Source organism: Pantherophis guttatus, chromosome 1 (genome assembly GCF_059756535.1).
Source record: "Pantherophis guttatus breed Tessera chromosome 1, ASM5975653v1, whole genome shotgun sequence".
Taxonomy (NCBI): domain Eukaryota; kingdom Metazoa; phylum Chordata; class Lepidosauria; order Squamata; family Colubridae; genus Pantherophis; species Pantherophis guttatus.
In genome coordinates, this window is record NC_142063.1 from 129352397 (window position 1) to 129369777 (window position 17381).

At 40.1% G+C, this 17381-nt stretch overlaps 2 protein-coding genes across 5 annotated transcripts in view; one reads left to right on the forward strand and one right to left on the reverse strand.

The window, feature by feature from the left end:
• Positions 1 to 4313: 4313 nt before the first annotated feature.
• TMEM37 (transmembrane protein 37) lies at positions 4314 to 13815 on the reverse strand. Its single transcript, XM_034423521.3, has 2 exons — positions 13504 to 13815; positions 4314 to 7798 (listed from the first exon to the last, which is right to left on the reverse strand). The coding sequence occupies exons 1-2, from the start codon at positions 13522 to 13524 to the stop codon at positions 7226 to 7228; spliced, it is 594 nt and encodes a 197-aa protein (XP_034279412.1). The 5' UTR covers positions 13525 to 13815; the 3' UTR covers positions 4314 to 7225.
• Positions 12577 to 17381, forward strand: part of C1H2orf76 (chromosome 1 C2orf76 homolog) — a 48507-nt gene continuing 43702 nt past the window's right edge. Inside the window, exon 1 of one of the 4 annotated variants that reach the window (XM_087881769.1) lies at positions 12577 to 13278. The gene's annotated coding sequence lies outside the window, so the exon portion shown is untranslated. The remainder of the gene's footprint in view (positions 13279 to 17381) is intronic. The other 3 variants (XM_087881772.1, XM_060687930.2, XM_087881777.1) reach the window with 3 other exon arrangements.

A 17381-nucleotide genomic window follows, 5' to 3' on the forward strand; every position in this document is an offset into this window, starting at 1 on the left:
AACCTGATATTTTAACTACTACAGAACAGAACAGAATTCTTTATTGGCCAAGTGTCAAAGTGGCTTTATGTATCTATAGTATTACTCTTCCCAGTTCTGTGGTACTACATTTTGCAGCATCTCTAACCATTAGCCATGCTGACTTGAACTGATAATAGATCCAGTCTAGGAAGGTCTGGAGCAGTGTTTTTCAACCTTGACCACTTGAAGACGGATGGACTTCAACTCCCAGAATTCCCCAGCGAGCCAAAAATTCTGAATTGGTCCACATATCATCAATATGCCAAGATTGCAGAACACTGATTTGGAGGTCTATGGAGATTCTCAATCATCCAGGTCATGGTTTATCCCTAAGGTGCTTATTTCAGGATAATTGGATTTTCCTTGTTTTTTCTTTGAAGACATTTTGCTTCTCATTCAAGAAGCTTCTTCAGCTTTGACTGGATAGTGGGGAATTGAAGGATTTATATTCCTTGCTGACATCTGGTTATTTGCATCCTTTTAGAGAGTCGCTGAGGCACTTAGAGGTTTATCTGTGTCCTCAGGGTCACCTGAGTAGTGCAAATGGTTCCTGTGGTCTGCAGTTTTTTCCCTGGAAATCCGTTAATACTCCCACATTATTTGATGCCAAAGTACATGGCTATGTCCCTCAGGACACAGATAAACCTCCAAGTGCCTCAATGACTCTCTGAAAGAATGCAAATTACCAGCTGTCTGCAAGGAATATAAATCCTTCAATTCCCCACGTGCAGTCAAAGCTGAAGGAGCTTGTTGGATGAGAAATGAAACGTTTTCAAAGAAAAAACAAGAAAAATCCAGTTGCTTCCTGAAAAAGCACCTTTGGGACTGATTTAGAGGGTTCCTTATCCCTGCTTTCCATTGACTGTTTCTCATTATCAAACTGTTTCAAGAGTGCTCTTTTAGCTACTTAAATCTTTGTAATAATTAGCACATCAGTGGCATTTGCAGTGCCTTTCTTCTTCTCCTCCTCCTCCTCCTCCGAATTTTTCACAAAAAATAAGACAGGTACTGTAAACTTGCTAAAACTCTAGCTATTTTACATTGGTTTGACAATGTTCAAACTAGTACAGATAGTTCATGTCAGACTTTTGCTTGCTGTGATGAGTTGCATCAGTGAATATTGATTTTGGCAGTAGCTTGAATTGACAGTTACCAGTATTGTTCTGTGGCTTTGGGAAATCATCTTATTGTGAAAGTTAAGCATGTGTTTTCATATTATTGAATTTGATTCTAGTTTATCCGCTGCCTGTGCCAAATATCTCTACAGTGAAAGTGCTGTTGTATTTAATAGTAGTCATAAATATAATATTTCTGGACCATATGAGGCAAAAAACCAACAACCACCCACAACTTCAGCCAAATTATTTAATTCGGTTTTATTCTGTTTTTAAATTTTGTATTTATGTGTTTTTATCTTGTGGCTGTTCACCACCCTGAGTCCTTCGGGAGTAGGGTGGTATACAAATCAAATCAAATCAAACAAAACAAAACAAACTTTTTTTCTGAGCCAACAATGACCTTTGTGGACTCTCTTCACTCCTAAATTAGCTTGCCCTATGCAAGTGGTCCCTGGGTGTGTTAGATTATTATCTCAAGCCAGTATGTACAAGGTGATGAGATCTGTTGTCCAAGATACTTGGATGTTCCTGGAACAGTTAGACATTTCACACAGAGCCTACAGCTACATTCTGCCCATTTTGGTTTTCTATGATTGAGTTCACACATTATACTATGTTGAAAACTGTCAGTATAGATTTTTATCTTGTTATGGTGGAGAACAGATTAAACTTTTAGAATAAGCAGAGAAAAATCTGTCAAAGCTGGCTGATCTATTGCTGAACAGTTTTACCATTAAGATTTTTTTTCCTGATTATAGCCCACAATGTCTGGAGATCATTTAATCCAACCTCCTGCATCTGCATATGGGAGTGGGAGAACCAGTCCCCTTGTATATGCTTTGGCTTTCACAGGGTTTCACTCAGTAAAAGCATAAAAATAAATCAACCCCATTCTCCCGTAGGTTAATGACCAAAATGTAATGTCAACAGTTCTGACAACTGTGACCCAAGACTCTCTACTGAGGATCTCAAGTAATTTAGAAGAGAGAGAACACATTTTTTAAAAAATATTGTATAAGCAAAATGGGAACACTGTCAAAAACTTATTCTGGACTTTTCTCCTCAAATTACCTGCATGAGCTCTCAATGGAGAATTGCTATATATAGCAAACATAACTGTGTTGTGTAGCCTTATATCTCTCAATTATAAATATACTGTATAATTAAGCCTGGTGATGCCAATGAAATTATTAGTTTTATTCATGGGGGTATCACACAAATTAATTTTTCATTTTAGGATGCTGCCAAGTTTGAGAACCAACTCATTGAGGTAGCTGCTTCATGCATCCTTAAAGCATGAAGGTCAGCTTGGTGACTTTGAGCAGTCATTCTCTCTCTCTCTCAGCCTAACCTTCACAGGGTTGTCGTTGTTGGGAAAAGAGGGGATAGAAGGAGTATTGTGTGGGTTTGTCATCTTAAGATATTTATAGAAATAATAAAGGCAGGAAATAAATTTATCTCTCTGAGTGGCCTCTGGCTATCTGTTCTTGTCACAGGATCTTTATGATGCCCCTATCTTTGGTGCCTTTGTTGCAAAAACATTAGTGGCTTTAGGCTCTGTTAATATCAACTGTTATCTGGGAATGCCATGTACACTTGTTTTGTTGTTAGAAAGTTATGTTGGCATACGTGGCTAACCTGTTTGTTAGCCCCAGGTGAGAGATCAGTATATAGACCCCAAGACAGGAAATGGGGGGAAGAGCTGTCACACATCATGCCAGCATGCTTAGATGGTTCTCTGTCCTGATCATAATACGGATTTACTGGAGTAATTAAAATTAGGGTTTTTGTCTTAATTCAGCCTTGTCATGCTTAAGCTTTGTCTTGAATTGAACTTTGCAATAATGGTAAGAAGCATTATCTATGTCAATTTAGTTCTGGCTATGCTTCCATCTTGTGTGCTCTCTTTCTCACCTACCCACCTTTTTGTGAATGTGCATATAAGCATGCATACTTTAATATGTACAGTTGCTGGAGACAAAAAGTCTGAGAGCGCTTAATAATACCCATTAATATCAATATTCCATAAGTCATTTTGACATGTCTGTCTTGCCTATCATGATCATTTTGAAGCTATCCTTGACTTACGACCATTGGATTTAGTGACTGAAGTTACAACAGTACTGAAAAAAGTGACTCACAATCAGTCACCACACTTACAATCGTTACTGTCCCCATGGTTGCAATTCAAGCAGTTGACAACTGGCTCACATTTACAACAGTTGCAGCTTTTTGGGGTCACGTGACTGATACGTGCAACCTCCCCAGCTAAATTCCAACAAAATGAGTGGGGAAACTGGCAGGGAAGATCCCAAATCGCAATCATGTAATCTCTCGCTTAACGGATATGGCAAAAAGATGTGAAATTGGGTGCAGTGACATAGTATCTTGCTTAATAAGTGTATCACTTAATGACAAATTTTCCGGTCCCGATTATGGTTGTAAATTGAGGACTACCTATAAACCGAGTGAATTATCATGATTTACCAGCTCAAGCTAAATAATTAATGTCTGAAAAGAATTTCCTGGCTGGATTTGATCCATGGATAATATACCTTACCCCAACTTTCCTGAACTTCATGCCATTCAGAGATGATTAATTTCTATGAGGCATGAATAAGGAAGCCAGCATCCTCAGGCAATTATTTATCCCTAGAAGGTATATATCCCGGCCATGCAGTATTCCTGAATCACTATTGTTTTCTAAAGGTCAGTCCCCATTTGTGGGATCATCCCATCCAACAACTACGTACACCATGCAAAGCTGAAAGCAGTAAAATATAATCTTAGGTTTATTTTAAAAAATCATCTAGTCATGCTGGGTTTAGAGAAAAGTTAGGGTACACTCTGAATAAATACATCATTCAGGAGTGTTTTTAATAGTCTAATGACCAAGCACATTGCATCTCATTTCTACACATTATCTATCTAATGACTCTGTTTCAAATTCTTAAATTACCTCCCTTTTTCAATTTGGGTAGGTTTGTGCAGAAAAGACATTATCAGTTTAAACCTATTTCACAAACATTTTCAAATTCTGATTTCTAGGAAAACCTTTTCCAGTTCCTTTTCTCTACAATTTAGTGCAAATATACTGGGGTATATGTGTGTGCATATATATTCACATGCATTTGCTGTATGTCTCCCAGCTGTGACACTTATAAGTGACTAGAATTACCATTTTAAAAAGTAGTTTATTGAACATTTGACATTCTGATCCTAGATATCTTCCAATTTCCTTTTATAGTTTGTAGAAAAGAGTTTAGAAAAGCCCACATGTTATAACTTACTTAGTAAAACAATCATTATTAAAGTTTAGAAAAGCTTACTTGTTATAACTTACTTAGTAAAACAATTATTATTAAAGATAAAGATCACCTAAACAAACATTCTCTGGAATTTACTGGCAAATGGCCTTTAATAGGACAAAAAAGAGTCAAGGTAAATAGTATTTACAATTCTTTTAGAACATCAGCTCAAAATTGATCTCTAATGTACTACAGCTAGATAGTTTTGAAGGCCTAATTTAATCAGAACCATCATTTTTGAAAGGAAAAGATGATGGTCATTCATTTAGCCCATGAGAAGAGAGTGTTCCACCTTTTGAAAATGAGCTGAAATTCCAGGCAAAGGATGGAATAATCAGTGCAAAAAATATATATATTAAACAATACAACAGCAAAGACAGACACTGGCAGTATATCATGCAAGAAATCTGGAAGAATTCCACATTTGTTGTAGCAAAGGTCAATCATTTTGACAGGTCCACAGAGATTTGTGTTCGGTTCTTTAGCACATTATTTTTTTCAAGAAGACTTCAAATTTCTTCATCAGATAGTTGGGAAAACTGTTGAATGAAATCAGCAAGATAATAGACTTCTAGATAGGCAATAATAGAGAATTAATGCTCTAAACTGGGGAAAAATACTATAGATTTTGCAAAATATTCTCAACATGAAAACTTCAAAACTCCAATCAAGCAAATCTTTCTTTCTTCAGGTTCATACAATTTAATTTATACAGACTACTAAACAATACAGGTAGATACGATTTGCTAATTTTCCAGGGTCATCCCTCACCCTGGGAAAGGTCTGGAGATACTTCACTGTATAATGTATTGTGTTCTTCAACTGTGCAAAATCTTAACAACTCATAAGAGGCAATAATAAAAATGCAAGCTGAATGACACGCCAAGATCTTTCTGAGGGACAATAAATGGAGTATCTTTTTTTTGTCATAGTAAACATATAAAAGTATATGGTGGCTTGTGAATCTATTGATTCTACTGGTATCATAACCTGTCTAGTTAATTATTAAGCACTCTTTCTATTTGGGGTCCTTTTTAATATATTGCACCACAATTCCCATTGCCCAAAGCAGTCCATGCAATACTGGTTGGGGTTAGGCATTTAATATGACCCCGCCAGATTTGGGAAAGCTTGGCTAGACTGCCAACATACTGGCTTTAGTTTATTTCCAAGTAAATAGCTTGGAAACTTCTACAAAAGTTTTAGTGAAAAACTTAGTAGAATAATTAGGGCATTCCTAAATAGTCTTTCAGTTAGCTGTAAAGATACAAATATAAATAAGGATTAGAGAACCTAGAATTCAATCAAGCATGCAGCTTTATTGAAATAACACTGGTTCTCTCAAAAACAATGATTCAGTGCAGTAGTTTCCATAGAAAATTTGCCAGCTGATTTGTGCATTTCTTAGGCTACTGACTTTTTTGTTGTTGACAATAATGAACAATTTGGATTAATAATATAGGATATTTAGAAGTAGAAAGTTCACAGGGATGGAGTCAAACATTTACAATTTTAAATGGTAACAACTGTCCCAAGTTTATGAAACTTATTGTTGTAGTAAAATATTGTGAAATACATATACAGAAAAGGGTTCAAGTTATTACTGAACAATAGAGAATTCATGCTTTAAACTTACACCAAATCTGATTTACAATTTATTTCATTTATACCACAGGGTGTGTTTTAGGATTGAAATCATATAAGCTATATGTCCAGAAAGGAGTACAGAAGCCTCCTTCCACTTTTACCACCATATATGTGCAAGTAAATGCTTTCTATGATAACGGCCTGACCCTATATTCTTAGCAAAGAATGTATTTTTTAGAAGGGTAAAAACTTACTTTTCTGTAATTTTGAAAAGCAGGAAGTAAATTTAACTGGGCATTTTGTGTTACAAACTCTGTGGTTAGAAATACACAGAGTTTAGATGTCTCTATGAAAAAATATTTCCAGCTTGCGGGAAGGGACTGACTCTCCATTATCATTCATTAAATTGTTTTAATGAAATAATTAAAAGTGGCACAGGCCTCTTTTAAAAAGATGTTGGTTGGATAGCTTGCTTCTCAGCAGTAAAGGATCTTACTTTGGTAGAAAATGCACACAGTACTGACATGGTTTATACATCATATATTTGCCAGAGAATATATGATAAAAGCACAGACTTTAATTGTGGCTTATATATGACAATGTGAAAAGGCAAATTATTTGTGTTTATTAGAAAGTAAAGTTTTAGTTGGTACTGTCCTATGTCCTACATAGTACAAATATTTCTGGTGATACAAATTACTGATATGAAGAACACAATCATGAAAATGCACAAAACCCATTTACACAGCATAGGTCTTATTCTACTTGGCTATGGAATTTGGTTCCCACCCAACTCAAATAAAAATAATGTGATTGGTTGTCATATTCATTTCAGTGAGACACTTAAAAGATAATGACTGTAACCGGACTAAGGATGTTGAGACTTAGAAACTGAGTTTTAAATTAAGCAAGTTACTTTTTGCTATTCCATTACTATGGTTAGATGCATTATTTAAAATCCCAACAGGTTATAATTTCCCATTTCCAGTACTCAGCATCCATTATCAACTTAATTTGGAGACATCCTCTAGAAAGTGGCAAGCTGTTGGAAATCTTTTACCTTATGCTACCAAAAAAATCAAAAATCAAAAAATCAAACCAAACAATTCCCCTCAAAAACAACCCCCCTTGGTGTCTTTCTCGAACGTTAATGAGCTGCAATATATTCTTGGGATATTTGGTTCATCATGCTTAATTTTTTCTCACTCTGTTCCATGGAAAAGTTAGGTTGTTAAGGTGAAGTCCACTGATTCCATTAAGGAAGAAAAGGAATGTTGCAATAAATTCACACCAATAGGTTAACGTAAAACTTGTGAACGTGATGTAGTCTCTCAGGAGGATTAAGAAGCTCACCATTCCAGCCGATGACAGTAGAAATGAGACAAGAATGAGGACTGAGCCCATGGACCATTTTCTCCTTGAGTTGATATCTTCGCAGACTTGAGAGACCATGAGAAGTTCCAGGCCAAAGATTGCAACAACAATGGCAAAAGACACCACGCTTCTTATAAAGGTCATTCCTATGCTTATCCCTTTGATATTGGTCAAAGAGAGATCAGTGGTGCATTTCAAGGTGCTGTTGCTTCCAAGGGTACAGAAATGCCACAGACCAAAGAGTTTTCCTTTTGTGAAAAGCCAATGGCCATCACATACCGCAATGGACAACAGAACAATGGCAATTGCAACACAGAGGATAATTAAGCTCCTGATAAAGGTCTCAAAGAATGATTTCTTCGGTCTTCTACGAGTAAGTAACCACTGGGTCTTCAGGAGAAATTCCCAAAGAAAGAACAGGAAAAAGAAAAAAGAAACATAGATTTAGTTCAGGTGGAACAGACCGTTTTCGTTAAGAGCTACATTGCCTCAAGATTATCTTTTCAAAGTCACAGTGCCTGTGATGGCTGGAACCAAGACAGACAGTAGCTGTGCAGTCAAACTCCTAAGTGTCCAAAAGGCCATGCATATTCTACCGATAAAGAATATCTGTATCTCAGGGTTGGAATGAGGGATCCTTGGTGCTCTCTGTGCTTGGTTGTTTTCTTGCAAATGTTTCATTACCCAAAGTAGGTAACATTACAGTGCACTAATTATGTTACCTACTTTGGGTAGTGAAACATTACAAGAAGACAACGAAAGTCAGAGCACCAAGGACCCCTCATGCATATTGTCTTTCTGATGTCTCCTTTTCTAATTCTTTATCTTTCTACTATTCTTTCTTTCTCTCTGTCCCTTAGGGTGGCAGGGCAGGCTGTTCTTAGTGAAGATCTAAATTGTCCACTTGCAAAGTTTCTGAAAACAGCCTGAAGGTTGTATAACATTACCATACTGGAACTCTTTTAAACAATGAACAAACTGTGATTTTTGGCATGCCAATAAATACCATCAGTGAAGTCAATTAAATACACTTTAAAGACCATTTATACACAATTGATCTGAAAGTGCCTTGGGAAGAATGCATAATAAACAATATTGATGTATTTCATGAATTCTATAGAATAAAAGCCCTAGTAAATGTTCCATCAGTTTTTCAATAGGAATGTAATATTTGGAAATAAAGAACATTATCTGTAATTTGTCATTCCCAAGGAAATTAAACCAAAACAGTCTTTTTAATGTGACTTCCTTCTTTGAATTTTTTTGTACACACATCCTGACAGGCAAACTATTCAAAGAAGTCTCAAGATACAGCTATTAATACTAGCGGATACAGCTAGAAGCATGCATTTTGCAAACAGAGTTGAGACTGATGCTTGACATTCACAGGAAATCCCCCCCACCCCATTACAAAATAGGCTTTTAAAATTTCTGTGAATAGCACAGATCTATTTACCTAAGCATTTCTGATTAACTCGATTGCACTATTTGGCTTAAGATTGTGCTACAAATATCCCAAGCAAACATTCTCGCTTGACTCCCACAGACTTTATCTGCCTGGCCCATTTGGTTTGCAAAGCCTCATGCAGGACCTTTGCTTTACTCCTACATCCTTGAGGAAGAATAATGGAACAGAGGCAAAACTGGGAAGAAGAGAGTTGGCACGATCCAACTCACTTTGTCTGTGTGCTGCTTCCCCCCCCCCCGGAAAGGGAATAACAGGAAATAATACTGCAGGGTTAGACATGTGTTGCCTTTGCTGTAGCTTTTCTCATCGTAACAATATCAAGGTTCTACTTTCACCTCTTGTGGAAATAACCTTAGTACATCCCGAGTCCCAGAAAGAGCTTCTTTTGACTATCTCGTGCATGCACCATAAGGGCAACCGCTTTTCCATCCTCCATAGTTGGTGTCCTCCAACTATGTACATTTATTTCACTTACAGTAGGACTATCTTCATTTTTAATCCATAAGAGCTATCTTGTGAGGTAGGTTGAGCTGAGAGACAGTGGCAGATGCAGAATTACCCAATAGGTTTCTTTGGCTAGAAAATATTAGGATCTGGGCCTCCCTAGTTCTCGTCCAACACTTTGACTACTGTACAGTGCTAGCTCTTGATGTTTATCTGGCATTAAAAAGTAGTTAACCATAAGGGACAAAACCATAGCCATTGTTATAAGGCACGCTGGCAGAGCCAAAGAAGCAATCCTTCATTCTCTGTTTTTCAATTGCTTTCCCTCATCTGTGTAATACTGTACTCGTTTTGTAATACAGGTAGTCCTCGACTTACGACCACAATTGAGCCCCAAATTTCCATGGCTACGGAAGACAGATACTGAGTTTTGCCCCATTTTATGTCCTTTCTTGCCACAGTTGTTAAGTGAATCCCTGCACGTATGATTAAGTTAGTAACACAGTTGTTAAATGAATCTGGCTTCCCATCGGCTTTGCTTGGCAGGAGGTCACAAAAGGTGATCACATGACCACCACCACCCCCGGACACCGCAGCCCTCATATCTGCCAGTTGCATCTGGATTTTGATCACATGACCATGGGGATGCTGCAATGGTTGTAAGTGTGAAAAATGTTTGTACGTCACTTTTTTTAGCGCCATTGTAACTTTGAACACTCACTAAACAAACGGTTGTAAGTTGAGGACTACCTGTATTCCTTATATTTTACAAGCAACAGGCTGGAAACACTTTAATTCCAAAGGACTGCAGTCTAAGACAGGCCAGGGAACAACCTTCCTCCCCCAAAAGAAGAAAAACAGAATAGCAAGAAAGAATCGGTATACCCCACCCCACCCCAGGTCATGTGGTTTTGCTTATAACATAACAGTATTGAGGTAGAGAGAGAAAGTTCTCAAGGCTTTTCAGGAGAGGTGAGTTTGAGGAAGGTTTTCTTTTAAATAGTTTCTGGCATCAGGGTTACCAAGGGAGAATTCATTTCATTCATTTCAGGATCAATGGAGTTGTAGAGTAATGGTGACACAAAGAGATGTGCTGGAATTATCAGCATGGAGAGATGAAGCAAGGATTCATCCAAGGATAAGGAACCTTTGCAAGATCTGTATGGATAGCATTTCTGAGTCAGCTGCTCAGCTGGCAATCAATTCTCTCCACGCTTAGCACCACTTGATTATGGATGCTCTCGTGGTGGACATTTTTGAAGTCATCCAGCTATTGTGGGGATTTCTTTTCTTTTTTTTTTAGTGAATGATCACCTAAAAAAATTGTGGGGACTTATCTATCCTATCCTCTTCTGCTTTTTTTCTTACCTTCTTCAGATAGCTAAGTGGGGGTTTGGCTTTGAACAACTTGGGACTTATTTCCAGCAAAAATTAATTCTCTCTTCTTGGCATTAACATTGACTGAGGTTTATTTCACTGTGTTATGATGTTCACATGACCCCCCTAATACCCTCTTTGACCCAGTTAAACATGCTATGTGAACACGGGCTGAAGGGAAGATACCAAACAGATTCTAAACCTTCAGTGAGCTAAATATCTGATAGACATAGGTGGATGAAAAGAAGACAGAAGAAGACCAAGAGAAACAAGCAGCAGTAATTGGCAAGCAATGACCAAACTTTGCACAGAAGGAAGGAAAGAAAGAAAGAAAGAGAGGGGGGAGGGAAGGAGGGAGGGAGGGAGGGCGGAAGGAAGGAAGGAAGGAAGGAAGGAAGGAAGGAAGGAAGGAAGGAAATGTGTGTGTATGTGTGTGTGTGTATGTCAAAAAAATAAGAACAAGAGATGAGAGATTGTGCATTTTACTTTGGACAAAATATGAGAAAATAAAGAAGTAGTACACTATAGCAAAATGGGTACACAATAGTGCTCCAGATATTGCTCAATTAAAACTTCCCCAATTCCCAATCATCATGGTCAATTATGAGGAATGCTGGGAACTGAAGGTCAGCAATATTTGGAGGACTAATGATTTATCATCCTTGCATTTAGAGGTATTGAAAACTCTAATATACATAAATGCTAAAGATGATTAAAGAAATATATCTCACATTAATCAGCACCGTCCCATTTCTGAGAAATTTAGCTCTAAAAGTATTGACCAAGAAATATTCCCCCAGATTTCCGTTTCTCTTAATTGTCATTCCTGTGGTGCACTTTGTTTTGAAAATCACTCTTGTACAAGCCTTGCTGTGTATGAGCTAGTTTTGCTGAAACATCAGGAACAACATGCCAGCAAGAGACAGATTTGCTGATCTTTGTAAACAACTCATTGCATTCTAAGAAAAAAGAAGGAAGTTGAGCAAGTTGAGTTGCTTTGGTTCTTGGATGCCCTCACGCCTAAAAAAAAAATAGAGAAAGAATATGGAGCATAAGTTATTTAATTTGTTCCAAGCTCCTTATCAACGATAGCTAGAGGAGGCATCTGTACTTGCTTCTGTATAATGAAGTAACATGTTCCATCTCTCTGAGTTAGTGTGATTTCTTTCTTACCTCTTGTCTGTGTTTGTGTAATGTTTGCATGAGTGTGTGTTTGTGTGTGCAGATACTCTGCTCACATGACCAGGAGAGAGAAAAGGAAAACCGGCTTAGAATGCAATAGTTAATTTCAATCTGTGAAAATACCCAAACGATCATCTGTAGGATGCACAGGCAGTTCCCCCCCCCCACCCCTGGAATATTTTTCTTTGCAGTCTTTTTGGCCAACTCTGGCCCATTTTCAAACTCCACTGTCTTTCGTTGGCTTCCCCTCTTAGATTTAGTCTAACTCTGTTCAATGTTTGGACGGATATTCTCCACATGAGCAGATAGACAGGGTCCCGAATCTCTCTACACAATTTCTTTCCAACCTTCTGTTGTGTTGGAAACATTTCACATTGCATATAGTATGCTTCTCCTCACTCCACTAGTTGGATTTGCATGTGTTTATTTGAATCCCCCTCAAAATATTATCAGGCTGATGCATATACTGTAGATTGATGGTATCTGCGTTTCTGCCCCCATCCCCACCCCATCATGCTGCATCTGTCTTGTTTGAGTGTATGTAAGCCCTGGGAAGAATAGGGCAGGCTGTAAATGCTTCTTTCTAAACCAGATGACCTTCCATCTTGAAAGAGAGGATGCCTACTTTTGTTCGCCTTAATTGCTCTGCCCTGGGTCACATGACTAGGAGAGGAGGTTAAGAATGGACCCTTAAACAACAGCTTTCTCAGCTGCCTTTTGTGTGTGTGTGTTTGTGTGTGTGTGTGTGTGTGTGTCTTTCTTCCAGGAAGATTGTCTTCCAAGCAGATCTGCTTTCCTTTTGTGAAATTTAGTCTTTCTTTTGCCAGCTTCTCCCATCACACCCACCCTGGGTTTTTTTTAATCTCATTTAGTTCACTTTTGGGAGAGTCACCCAGCTAATGGATGGCCAGAAAGTTTGAACTATGTGAGGAACCAGAAAGAAAGAAAGAAAGAAAGAAAGAAAGAAAGAAAGAGAGAGAGAGAGAGAGAGAGAGAGCGAGCGAGAGAGAGAGAGAGAGCGAGCGCCGCACTCTTTACTCGAAGCCCCACCTTCAATTGTGTCCCACCTCCACCCCCTTCTCCCCAAGCCCTAAAACCCTTCTCCAAGCTGTGCAACCCACTCGCCAACAAAAAGCGAGCCATTTGTCATCCCTGGGCGATAGAAAATTTCGGAAGGCAGATTTAAAAGTCAACTTCTGGGCGAGCAAGGAGAGGAACAGAATCGCATGACAAAAAGACTTCCAACTTTCCACTATTTGAGCGCTCGGTTAGGGAAGCCCTCCGTCTAAAAGAGAAAACGCAACGGTCGGGATTTTCGATTTGGGGACGCAAGGGCTCTCTTCCTCCACCACCCTCCACCCACTCCGCGTTTGGAGAGAAAATTTACGAAGAGCAACAGGTGAGTCCGCCGACCGCCCAGTCCCAGAGGAACCGCTCCGCCTGTAGGGCCAAGAGCGAACATTGTACCAGGTAGAACAAAGGACCGGCCGACACAAGGCTTCCAGGGATGGGACCCCCTCCCTCCTTGTCCTGCCCCCCCACCCCAAACCTCGCTCCCCTGTCCCAAAGAGCGCCCCTTCCGCCCCCAGGACGCGGCCCTCTCCCCCCGCTCTCCCCAACTTACTTGCGCTGCTATGGCTGTCATGGTGACTGGGGTTCCCGGCGGAGGAGGAGGAGGAGGAGAAGGGAAACCAAGGGCAACTTCGCTCCGCTTTGTTCCCGGCGCTGGCGGGAAAAGTCTCCCGCGGCCGCTCCGCGCGTCCCTTTCAGAGCCAGGCGGCTTCGAGCAAGAGCTGCGAAGAGAGCGGGCCCCCGGGCGACATCCTCGGGGAGGCGGGCAAGCCGGGCGGCGGAGCGCCCTTTGAGTTTTCCCTCCGGCTGAGTCAGCAGCCCAGAGACTCCGGGAGGAGGAGGAGGAGGAGGAGGCGGGCAGAAACGGGGGGGGGGCGGATTGCTCCGGAGAAACAAGGCGCGCCGGGAAGAGCCGCTGCCTGCTGCGCCGACTTCGCGAAATTGAGGGGGGGGGGGTTCAATACTTAAGGCAAGACATCCCCTTTCGCCCCCCCCGCGGTTCTTCCAAGAAGGCGGTGCTCTCTCTCTCTCTCTCTCTCTCTTTCATTCTCTCTCCCTCTCATTTCTCTCTCCCTCTCTCTCTCATTCTCTCTTTCTCATTTTCTCTCTCCCCCCTCCCTCTCCCTCTCTCTCTCATTCTCTCTTTCTCTCTCCCCCTCCCTCTCCCTCTCTCTCTCATTCTCTCTCTCCCTCTCCCTCTCCCCCCTCTCTCATTCTCTTTCTCTCTCATTCTCTCTCTCCCCCTCCCTCTCCCCCCTCTCTCATTCTCTCTCTCCCCCTCCCTCTCCCACTCTCTCTCATTCTCTCTCTCATTCTCTCTTTCTCTCTTTTTCTCTCTCCCCCTTCCTCCTCATTCTCTCTCATTCTCTTTCTCTCTCTCCCCCTCCCTCTCTCTCTCATTCTCTCTCTCTCTTATTGATTGATTGATTGATTGATTGATTGATTGATTGATTGATTCGATTTATATGCCGCCCTTCTCCGGAGACTCAGGGCGGCTTACAATGCGTTAAGCAATAGCCTTCATACTTTTGTATATACCTGCTTAGTAGGGCTTTTGGGCCCCCCTAAGCGGTGTTCTTTTTTATACAAAGTCAGCTTATTGCCCCCACAATCCGGGTCCTCTTATTCTCTCTCTCCCCCTTCCTCTCCCTCTCCCCCCCTCTCTCATTCTCTCTCTCCCTCTCTCTCTCCCTCTCATTCTCTCTCTCTTTCTCATTCCCTCCTCCCTCCCCTAGGTTTGCCACCACACATTGGGCTGTAAAGGGAACGAGTATGTTGGTGCGTGTGTTGCCCTAGGCTGAGTTAATATAAGGGTGGCTGCTTTGGGGGTTAGCGGGTCAGTGGGTCATTCAAACCCCGAGGTTGTGCTGCATTGTGACTGGCTGAAGACCTTAATTACAGTAGTGGAACTCGGGAACCTGAATTAACCCAATCGCTTGAGATGGTTGCACAAGAGACCGTGAGCTAATCACACGGAATGGGTTGCGCACAATAGGCTGCCGCAAAGAAAACAAACACAAACATCTGAGCAAAGTTAAAAACTCATCAAGATTAATCTCTTATGCAAATGCAGGCAGGATGTTGCAACGCCTGAGTAGCATCTTATTTCCTGGATCCCACTCAACGCCCGGAAAAGAATTGCAGGGCAGTGACACCCACTGCTTATCCTTCTTTAAAAGCAGATAAATAAAGAGGGTTAAAGGCCAGAAGAAGAGAGGCTAGAATAAGCCCACAACCCCTCTCCCCCCCCCAAAAAAAGATTTCATCTTCTTGCAGTCAGACTCGGCTACTTGCAATCAGTATAATCACATCATGTTGACTTTCTGGTGACAAAGGCAAACACTTCCAAATCAAGATGGTCACTAAAAGGTAACAAAGCGATAAAAGTTTACTGTCCACCTTGTCTTCCAGTGATTGTCAGTTTTCCAGATCACTTTTGGTAGCCCCATCCCAAATGTAGATTAATTGTAGAAATGGGAACATTGTGGAATTTTGGAAAGTTTCTGCTTTTTAACTGTAATCAGTGACTGAGTTATGTGAGTCTCTGAAGCACAACCCAGTTACCTTTTCATTTAATAAGCAGTTCTGTGCAAACCCAGCCTTTCTGGTTAGTTTCTGGGTCAGTGTGTTGCACAAGACAGGACATCGGAGTAATTAAAATATGATAAGGATATTGCCTGCTCTGCCCTATCCTGCTTGATCCAAAATGCTACACCCAGCCAGCAAAATTAGGTAGGATAAAGACCCATCTCCCAATCGCTGTAATACAATTGTACAACCTTTTTTTGCCATGGTTGTTAAGTGAAGCACTAGTTAAGTGAAGCACATGGTTAAGCAAGGCCAGCTTTGACTTTGGTGTTGGAAATTGGTTGGGAAAGTCGCAAATGGTGATCGCATGACTCCAAGGTGCTGTAACTGTCATAAATAAACGTTGGATGCCAAGCACCCAACTCTGCCAAGTCACATTTGATCACATAACTGTAGGAATGGTGTGATGGTCATAAATGTGAGGACTGATCATAAGTCACTTTTTTTCTGTGCTGTTATAACTTTTGATGGTCACTAAACAAATGGTTGTAAGTTGAGGATTATCTGTACATCTATTGCAGGGGTGTCAAACTCATGGCCCGCAGGTCCGATGCGTCATGTTCTGGCCACACCCCTGGTTTAGCGAAGGGAAAAAAAGTCATAATATGTCATGTGATGACGTGGCACCCCTGATCTATAGGGTCCTAGGCTAGGAAAGGTGTCCTACCCACTCAATTATTTATTATGTCAAGAAGATAATTACATTTTCTTTTCCTTATCCCTGTTTTCAAAAGTTGTTTCTCCATTCTCAGGACAGGAAAACATTTTTTTTTTTTGTATGAACAAGGTGTATCATGAAGACACTACCCATTCTGAAGTACAGCAAAATTGAGATAATATCCATTCAGGAAAACAAAAATAAATCAGGATTCTGGGAATCCCTTAATTTCAGCATTTTTCTCTGTTCACTTATTATCTGCAAACTGGTGGAAAGAAAGGGAGGGATGTGCTTAAATGTATTTTTTGAATCAGCCATGCAGCTGACAGTGTTTGATTGATTAGACTCCTGGTAATAATGAGATGAGCAGTGTTAAAATATATGCATCAAACACTATGCCCAGGAGGTGGAAATTAAGGTTTGAAGGGAAGTGAAAACAACACTGTGTAATGCTCTAATTTTGTTGGATGAAGTGTAAATCCTACAAGAACAAAACAAAGAAGGAACAGCAACATTTAGTTGATAGAAGGTCACATTGGGAGTAAAATATTTGGGATGCAAATTTTATCTCAACCTCAGAGCTTCTTGTCTGACCATTCAATCTTGATTTATCTGATGGGATTGATGCAAAGTTAGAAAGGTAGAAAAAATAGCAGATGTGCTCCCAGAAACTCCCTGAATAAACAGGAGAAGTGCTAAATATTTAGCTATACCATTGTTACTTAAAACGTTATTTTTAAATTATCTTGGCTGAGTTTGCCAAGACTTAGTCATACATTAGACTCAGCCAAGACTTGGCTGAGTCTAATGTGTGACTCAATCCAGGCTAAGATTTTCGATTCAGGTGCTCCATACTTCAGTTTTCCTTTGAACATCCTTTTTCAAAAAACATTTCAGGATGGCAATCTGGGTTTAAAAAGACCTTTTTCTATAGTCACCTAACCAGGACCAGTATGCCTTGGCTAATTTTTGTTTTTGGGTGGAAGATGCCATGTTTCTAATAATAATTTGTCTCTTTTGAGTAAAGCAGCTTAATTACTTAATCCATAGCTGAACTGCTGTTAAAATAGTTTATTTTTCTTCATGAAATCAACATTTTATAGCAATTGCAAATTATGTAAAATTTCAGTAGAAGAGAATATATGTAGTTCAGGATTGAACTGAGGAGTCCTTGAAGATGATAT